Here is a 9,546-nt window from a genome sequence, read left to right as displayed (position 1 = left end):
TGTTCTAAAAAAGAGTTATCTTTTATCTATTTTTATTTTAATATATACAGTAAGCAAGATATTAACTGGTTATTAAAACTATTGTAAAAGTAGTTTTTGGTTCTAAAAGGAATGGAAAATTTGAATACTAAATGCATAATGTTTATAACTATTCTGGTTTTAATTCTAAACAGACTTGTTTCCCCCGATGCCATTGTGTAAAAGAGTTTAAAAAATAAGTCTTGATTTTTGGGAGTTGATTTTAATCAACTCTCCTATGCAGTTACTCTGGCAAACCGAAACTGAAACAGAGTTTTGACCTAAGCACAGATCATCACCGCTGATAAGACTTAGTTCTTGAACATAATCGATAAATTCGATGTAATATACGCTGAAGCATTTTTTTCAAAGGAAACTTATTTATAAATACCTTGGAAATAGTCAGATTTTAAATAGAACGAACAATTTAGAAGTTTTTTGCAGTCGTATGTATTCCTACGCCAGAGTTCAATATAGTCTCGTTCAACCATTGGCTGTCTCCGTACATCTCCGACAAGCAGAGAGTCAGTCTATATTTAGAGGTCGCATCGTCAAGCTATCACGTGACCTGGTATCTCTTACTTGTCGGAGATTAACGGAGACAGCCAAGCATCTGATTGAACGAGACTAGAGTTCATTATTGGTTGAATCCATACAATATTTGAAATATTTTGAATATTTGTCGGAAAAGTCTGAGAATTCATATTATAAAAATGTGCGTAATTCAAATACAGATTATATACTACTTGCTAAGCAAAATAACCTATCGTTGATTTTAAGATAAATAATAATCGATAAAATCAACTCCCGTACTTCAGTACTTTGATTATTACTAGTATGTACAAATCTACAGATTTATTGTTGTAAAGTGTTTAATTATACCACTTTATAAGATAATGTATTCATGACATAGGAACGTTTTTTTTGGCGAAATTTCACCCGACTTCTACAGTCAGCAAAGTAAGGAACATATATTGCGGGATTTAAAATCCTAAACCTAGCTCAACGTAACTTCCCTCTGCTGCAAAAAATATCGTTTTGTTTACCGAATTTTACTTCTTTTGAGGAAGCATTTCACAATATTAATATGTTATTACATACTGACGAATACATTATTGTTATTATGGATGCTTTTTACCCATAAAAGTCTAAAGAAGTTGAAAAGTGTAAATGTACGTCGTAGATGTACTATTATGTATTTCTGAACCAAGCCTTCATGTCGATACACACGTAGGGTACTTTATCCGTTATACTAGTACTGCATTTAAACTGCCTTCAATTGTAACGATTAGAAATCCGTGGATTCCGACGAAGGTCTTGATCTCCTTAAAAAGAAATTACAAACAAAATATATTTACATCTACCAAGTAATTTCTCATCTATTTCATATGAAAGCCGATTGTGATTCATAGCTATATATTTACACCCACCAAGTATGATTCCCTTTTTTTTCTTACGGAAATTGATTGTAATTCATAGCTCTGTGGAAACTGACAGGGCTGAAATCTTCACGAGCCATTCAGTCCTAACCAATTAATTGAAACCTACAACAACCTTAGAAAAATCACAGACTTCACGAAATAAAATCTTAATCATGTTAGACTCAAATTCCCATATAAGACGCCTTGGCAAATTCTTTTATTAACGTACTAAAGTACATGTATACAATTAACAATAATTAAGTTACTTTTAATTACTCTTTACGACTAACTCCTCAATATGTTAAGAGAAAGATCGATATAAACAGTAAGTTACTTTCTGTGGTGATTCATGCGCCCATTGCAGGCTAAGTAAGATAGCATTGCGGGTTATGTATTCTTTCTGGAATTCATACCGGAATGAGATTTCACGGTCACATCAAAACTAAGCATGGTGTAAACAATGCGGTATATAATATCCAAAATCATATTTTTGTAAACAATCTATTACAAGCGAATCAAAGGGTCAGACAGATCGATGATATAAGCGGGGCTGAATACTTCTACAGTACAAATCGAAGTCTACTTAAACAAAGAGACCATACCCCGAACTTCCACTAAGGCGACCATCGGAATTCAGAAAGTTACAGAAACTACATATAACATCGCTGAATGTCGTAAAATGTCACTACCCGTATACCATAGATTTATACAGTGACGGGCTGATAGATGACCATATACAATTTCCAGGTAGGTCATATATCGCATTGTAAAAATCTTTTCTTTGTGGAAATTGGAATCTTGTGCATATTACGATAATCATTTGCATGTTTAACTCTCTGAGGTTAGTAAACATTTCATATGTATAGATATCAATGTATATGACCTGCTTAATCAACAGGACATGTAATACACTTCTAGTACATCTTCTGTATAGGATGCACAATACTTCTTAAGTACGGAAGCCAAAAAATAACACCTTTTATCACAAACGAGACAGTCTTAGATTATTAATTAACAAAGACTTGGGGAAACCGCTTATGTGTGAAACTACAGTGCATGATGAGTGTTTTTGTGTATTTTTCCGCAACGATTGCTTTATTAAACCGTCATCTCTACAACAACGCTGCGCGATGTTATAGGTAATTTTACGGGAAAGGATCCCTTGTGGACAGCAAAAGAATTGATCTATAGGGATATGCTTATTTGATTCCACTTCATGATTTTAGGCCATACACAGTAAACTCATAGGTTCTAGTTCTCTAAATGTATAGAGATTGAAAATAAGTTTCACAGTCGTTGTCCGAGCAGTTAGTTATGGACGCCTTTTATTCTTTACTTTATTATCTTTAAATTCTATTTTCAGTTTACTTACTTTCTATAATACGATACATGTACTTTATATGCGTTTATTTATTTTTATTTGAATTTATTTATTTCACAACGATTGACAAGGAAGTTCTTGCATTTATGTCACTCGTTGGTACGGATATTTTACGCGATGTGGTCCTTCATGTGGGACATCAAGGTATATAGTTACAGTTGATTGCTTTCAGTACATACGTTTTCATAAATGTCTTCAATTTGAAGAGCAAACGTGCATAAAAGGAAGAAAATCGGAGTAAAGTGCAAAATGCACAATCAAAAAATAAGTAAATAATAAATAAATAGATTTTTATGTAAATCAATAATTTAAAAAAGGAAAGAAAAATCATAGCAACAGGTGGAACCAAACCAGGGTACAAAAACCATTAGATGTGCGGTATTAAGTCCCAGTTTTGAAACAAACGTAGCTGGGTTTTATTAAAAAGTTTTTTAGATCAAAACTTCTTTGAGTTTTAGGAACAGGCCTGCCCTGATGGATTTCTAGGCCAAAATGCATGCAGAACTAGACCGTTTTACTGCAAAAATGATGTTTTAGCCAACTTTGAAGGTTAATTTTAGAATTACAAGCGCAAAATGCTAGGTTCTAAATGAAAATTTGAAAAAATCGAAATGTGTACAGTAGAACATATCAAATGAACTTTGATTTTTAAAAGTGATTCCCCCCCCCCCCCCCCCACGAAATCGATCTCTACTATAGGCCAGTTCTTTTGTTATAAAAAGTGATCCTTCGGGTTGGCGAAACCAAATTTTCAGTAGAGCTACAGTTCTGCAGCTGCGTTATAGCTTGTTTACTTGTTTGAAATATTCCTATAAAGTAGTACGTAAAATATGCCATATGCACTAATTATTGTGTTACTTTGATAGACGAACTTTTGGCACATTTCCGGACTTTACATGCATAATTGTATCCAGTGTTGACCACTCTCATTAGTATCTCTATTAATACAGATAAAACCTTTGTTCACTTCAAGAAAATACGATTTTGTAAAAAGATGCATGGGAAAAATACTACAATGTATATCAAAGTAGTCAGCATTAATGACGCTTGCAAAAAGGGGGAAATGCCCTCGTTTTCCAAACCACCATTTTAAGCCATGGTCACAATATGTTATGAAAAATTTAATTGGATATTTAGTTGTCAATCTCCGACTCTGCTTTACTCGAGGTTGCATTCAACTTTTCATCCAATCATGGTCAAAAGCATGATTGTTGGAATCTATAACTATGTTGATAGACTTATTTTCAATCGGAAGGTAAAACATTTTTTTTTTGGGGGGGGGGGGGGGGGGTAGGGGTATGCAAAAACTCTTATGGTACATTATTTCAATTCATTATCGCTGATTTACCTCTGGTATGATATTGAATATAGTGTCAAACTCGATGTACAACGTGCAATCGTTTAGAACGCACGAACAGCCTTTGTGCTCAATGTACACAAGGCAGCCCTTTCCGTGGAAAATTTTCGAAATTTTGCGGGTTTTTTTTTTTTTTTTTTGGCAAAACCCCATTTCATCTTTTTATTAAATTTATTTTCTTTATTTCGTTTGTTTAAAGAATAGTATATGTGTTCCGAGGTCCATGCAATTTGGATAAATAAATGGTTTAAGTAGCAGCTAATGGGCATTCGGAAATGTTATAGCTAATACTAATAATACTTTCATTGCCCAGTAAGAAGATGCTTAAAATAACATTAACTCTATTGTATGGAGTAGTTACAAGAGAAATCACTGAGAAGTTTTCTCTAAACTATTCAACATATTATTCATTGAATGATTAATATTTTAATTGCAGTTTGTACTGTTCAGGTCATGGGATTTGATTTGCACCAGGAAACAATCTCAAGTCTTCAGACCTTGTAGTTTTGAAAAAAAAATTGATGGTAAATATTGAGGTGCGATGTCTGGAAGCATGTCCAACGATATGTTTGTCAGTTGTCAGTGGCTTAAGCACAGGATTGCCAACAGACATTTGTTCCAAAATCTGGTCATTTTGGACGTGTCATGGGCAAGCGACAAAAACATGGAGGATGAGTTCTTAAGGTAAAGACTTATCATTTAAAATATGCAATATTAGAACCATTTTAACAAGACCTTGGACTTTTGGTAAGCTTTAAATGTCTATTTCTTGCATCATAACAAATTTAAAAAAGACGCTAATTTAACGTGAAATAAACACAGACTGAGTAGTCTTAGCACAAAAGCCAGACAAATATTGTTGATTTTGAAGAGCCATGGCTGAATGACCTACAATGAAATAGTAAGGCCTACGTCACATATAACTGTTGAACATAACTTCCCAAAGTCCAAGCTCTTGTTAAAATGGTTCTTTTTCATGTTCATTTATATGGACTAGTCCTCTGTTTTATATAAGTCAGTTTTTCCATTCAAGTTCACTTTCCTTACCCCCCCCCCCCCCCCAAAAAAAAAGGAAACAACTAAATTAAATTTTAAATTGAAAAGTTTTAACTTAACTGCACATCAAATAAAATAAAGTAACATTTCTATAGCTGGATTGTAGAGGGGCAATTTTTTATCGAATCTTTTGAAGGCAGTACACACTGAGATAAACATATATTTCAAGAATGTATTGAGAACATGGGACATAGTGTTTTAGATCAATTAAGTAATTTTCATACTTTGTAGAGAGCATATTCCGGGAGCCCAGTTTTTTAACATAATGGACGACAACCACACAGACATGTACCCGCGGAATCTTCCATCAGTGGAGAACTTCCAAAGTCGGGCTCGGGCGATAGGAATAAACAACGACTCGCACCTTGTGTTGTACAGCAAATCCCAGCATGGCGGTCTGTTTGTCAGTGGAAGAGCCTGGTGGACATTCTCCGTATGTAGTTTGGCCTTGAATTTTTATGTAATCATATGTCAACTCTACCTTGCTGTCCAATTTTTCGAATCTTGCATATAAATTACACACTTTTTAAAACCACAGCCTTTAACAAACAGCTGTTTACTTTGATTGCTATAAATAGTCTTTTAGTTAAACAAAATAAGGTCGCTCAAAACACCCGGAAAGATTTTCTTAGAAAAGTTGCATTAGACTTGACCAGATTTATGAATATGTAATTTTTGGTAAATTATGAATGTAGCAGTAAAATGATTAAAAATCTATTTATAAAGTTTTTTTATTATGATAAGTCTTTGGTAGAAGTATTTTTTTCCACTTGACAAAAAATTAGTTGATTAATTAGATTTTTGAATGTGATGAATTCAAACAATAATTTACCCTTAAGTCTCTTTGAAATGTCCTATTAATTATATCTACTCATGCAATGCACAGTTGTTGTTTCATACATGTGGTACTTGTTTCATACCTGTGACATTTGTTTCAAACCCGTGACACTTGTTTCATACCTGTGGTATACTTATTTCATACCTGTGACACTTGGTTCATACCTGTGGTACTTGTTTCATAGCTGTGAAACTGGTTTCATACATGTGGAACTTGTTTCATACATGTGGAACTTGTTTCATACATGTGGTAATTGTTTCATCCCTGTGAGATTTGTTTCATACCTGAGGTACTTGTTTCATATCTACAGTACTTTGGACATCAGTCAATCAGTGTTCTTGATGGCGGCTTCAGTCAATGGTTAGAAGAAAACGGGGACGTTTCCAAGGAAAGATGTTCAAATTGCAAAGTATGTAATTTATGCTTATTTTTAAATTCAATTATCAAATAAAATATTTTGTAATAATAATGCAGTTGATTTCTTTTGAGATTGGGGAATTTAGCACCAACGTTCGAGGAAATCTAAGAGTTGAATTCGATGAAATGGTCCAGATTGTGAAGACACACGGACAGATAATCGACTCCAGAGCTAGCGATAAACTTAATTTGAAAGGTTTGTTTCTGTAGACTAGCATGAGGGCTAACTACGCACATGTAATTCACATTAAAATGTCTGCTTTGAAGTTTGAAAATGCCCTTCGGCATAGACCTAAGTAATCGATAAAATTGACAAAAACTATAAGTAGTCGTCTAGTCGTGATATCTCCCTCCAGTCAAATCACTTTCAGCTACTGTGCACTAGTATACACGTCGATTGTAATCTTTATTCATAAGGGCCGAATGGGCGTTGATACTGTCGCTCTTACATCTCGTAATATGAAATAATAAGGTAACAGAGTCGCATCGATGCAAATATATGAAATGATTATCGGACAAGATTGCTAATTGTACATTTTTGTTTCTATAGCTGCTAAAACAAGATTGTTTACTCTTGTCGACTTTGTGCTATTTTTTAAAGATAACAATTGTAAATATATAATATTTTTGTAAACCTACGAAGGAGATAAAATGTAAATTTTACAGTAAACAGGAAAAGTGGTCGTACATGCTCCCACCACATGCCGCATAATGGGGTTATGATAATAAATTGGAAGGATTCGTCGTTCTCATACGTAAATAAAACATATAAATGTCAATACTAATGTTCAATATGCAATACGAACATTTTTGATATTTTTATCAAAAGATCTGATCGGGTTCAACTTATTTTATTTCTATACAACTATTTAACATAGTGTCTATTTCATAGCAACTTTTTACTTTGCAGATCCATCAACATACATTGGAAATGCAATAAATATTCCGATGAGCGTCATAGTTAAGGGTCACCTGATTATGCCGAAAGATGAACTAAGAGAGTGTAAGCGAATTGCTTCAAACAACCAATTACGCTTTCCCACTGAAATCTCTATTTATGACAATTACAATATCCTTGATTTTAGTTCTGACTGAAAAAGGTGTAAATCTCAACCAACCTACCGTCTGTTACTGCAACAGTGGCATGTCCTCGTGTAGTGTTGTCACGGCAATCATTTACTGTGGAGGCCAAGCAAGGCTCTATAGTGTAAGTAACACCTATATTTCTTTGATTTTAGACAACTTTTGGATAATCAGGATAAGCCATTTTTTGAGAGAAAAAAACCTTCATATTTTACTTATTTTATAGGGTGGATACAACGAATGGAAAAGAAAAACATAGAGTGTAGAGCACCTACCCCCAAATTCATAAAATAAAACGGAAGAAAACAATGCAAAACAGAGTCAAGCATTTTCATAATTTATACAATGTACATGAACGAGGGTTGTTAGAAAAATTCTATTAGAATCTTTACATTTAATGAAACCACAAAAACTTCATAGTTTTTGTCTCTCTCTATAGATAAATATAGAAGGGGAGATCGATTGAACAAAATGAGACCGATTTTCGGCTCGCTTTAGCCACACTAGTATCTTTGATGACCATGGTAATTGATGGTTTTAATAAAGGACAAAGAAACATCAACAGATCAAGCTTAAAGAAACATCATCCAACCAGGCTGAAATGCTGGTAACAAATTTTTGTGTTTATCATAAAATGCCAGCATTGACATTGTGACTAATAAACTCAAAATGATCTTATAAATAAAGATGGCGAAAATTGAAGATGACCGTGGTCTTAAGTTTTTAATGGATAAAGTATTCTTTCTTTGAATCAAGAAATTTCTATACAAATAAATACAGAAAAGAGGAGGTTGGAAGAATGATCACAGAATCTGGTTGAAATGTTGAAAACAGAAGAAAAGTAAACACCTAACATATTACAGAGTATCCTCCAAGATATATGGAGTGAGAGGTTATGACTGAAATAGAAAAGTCACAAAACAGCCGCCAACAAGGTCTTAAATATCCTAACTACTGCCGTGGGAATACCTACATTGTATCTTTCTCCCTCCTATCAACCAGAGATTTTCAACTTTATCATACTATGAACATCTTAGCTACCGTTGACGACGTACCAAGTAAGCGAGTATACGTCCGTGTGTCTATTTGAGCCCTCTCCTTAAAGCTGACATGAACTCATAAAAGCATCTGGTCGCTATATTAGTTTGGGTCGCTCCTTAACTGCCACTGGGTATATATCACCCCTGCGAATGTGTTCGGAATGTTTTCTTTTTCGTTGATAAGTATATAATAAATCCAGAGGTGCTCGAATGAAAGTTCACGAGACTTCACCGAGATTTGTTTAGTTCCTGTGAAATTTTGAGCGGAAGTATATGTGTTCGGATAATATTCTCAAAATACGTAAGCACTGGTCTTTTTCATATCATATCCTACTTTGATTTATATTAAAACATGGAAATCTTTTAAGATGTATGATTTATTTCACCATCTAGCAGTTATTTAAATTAAACGATGATATTCAGAACAGAGTTATCGTTCGTGTTCAGCCACGTGTAGAGTGGTTGAAAATATAAACATTGGGTTGCTAAATAAAACCATAGCCATGTTTGATACTTGTTGTGGTGTTTTAGCATGTTTTTAAAAAAATTAATGGGTGTCTGTTTTGCATAAAAACTTAGTTTATCGAGCCATTTTCAACATTCTGCATAAAATAGTATAGTCTATTTCACTATTGATGCTATTACTAGATCAGGCGCGGATCGAAAATAAACTCCTAGGGGGGGGATCTCTACTAAGCATGTTAATTGTTGCAACAGCAGGAAAAACATATTTTTTTTGTATTTTCACATTTACTTCTAGAATGCATTTTCTCCACTAATAATGAAGATAAAGTTTAAAATCAATAAACCTGTAGATTTTATATTTCACTACAAGTACCTAGATTCTCTGAAATAGACTATTAACACGAGGCAATATTTTTATTGCGAAACTGAAAGGGTCAAATAAAAACACGTGGTCTAAAATTTAAATGACA

The 9,546-nt window shown here is 33.8% G+C and overlaps 1 protein-coding gene across 2 annotated transcripts; it reads left to right on the top strand.

The window, feature by feature from the left end:
* Positions 1-2,008: 2,008 nt before the first annotated feature.
* On the top strand, positions 2,009-8,163 carry LOC128189112 (3-mercaptopyruvate sulfurtransferase-like). Of its 2 annotated transcripts, none has more exons than XM_052860578.1 (8): positions 2,009-2,186; positions 4,614-4,861; positions 5,465-5,666; positions 6,382-6,480; positions 6,546-6,684; positions 7,399-7,491; positions 7,574-7,695; positions 7,798-8,163. In XM_052860578.1, exons 2-8 carry the CDS (start codon positions 4,719-4,721, stop codon positions 7,828-7,830), a joined length of 831 nt encoding a protein of 276 aa, XP_052716538.1. In that variant the 5' UTR covers positions 2,009-2,186; positions 4,614-4,718; the 3' UTR covers positions 7,831-8,163. The 2 variants fall into 2 exon arrangements, with proteins under 2 accessions (XP_052716538.1, XP_052716539.1); XM_052860579.1 differs by having other exon boundaries at positions 2,016-2,186; positions 6,561-6,684; positions 7,798-8,162.
* Positions 8,164-9,546: the final 1,383 nt, after the last annotated feature.

Source organism: Crassostrea angulata, chromosome 6, assembly GCF_025612915.1.
Source record: "Crassostrea angulata isolate pt1a10 chromosome 6, ASM2561291v2, whole genome shotgun sequence".
NCBI classification, from domain to species: Eukaryota; Metazoa; Mollusca; class Bivalvia; order Ostreida; family Ostreidae; genus Magallana; species Magallana angulata.
The sequence above is the reverse complement of the archived record's forward strand: the minus strand, read 5'-3'. Positions and strand labels throughout refer to the sequence as shown.

Bases quoted from the DNA above. Each gene is read 5' to 3' on its own strand.
- LOC128189112 (XM_052860578.1), top strand. From the start codon at position 4,719: ATGTCTGGAAGCATGTCCAACGATATGTTTGTCAGTTGTCAGTGGCTT. The intron at 4,862-5,464 runs GTAAAGACTTAT...CATACTTTGTAG, and splicing joins ATGGAGGATGAGTTCTTAAG to AGAGCATATTCCGGGAGCCC. The intron at 5,667-6,381 runs GTATGTAGTTTG...TCATATCTACAG, and splicing joins GAGCCTGGTGGACATTCTCC to TACTTTGGACATCAGTCAAT.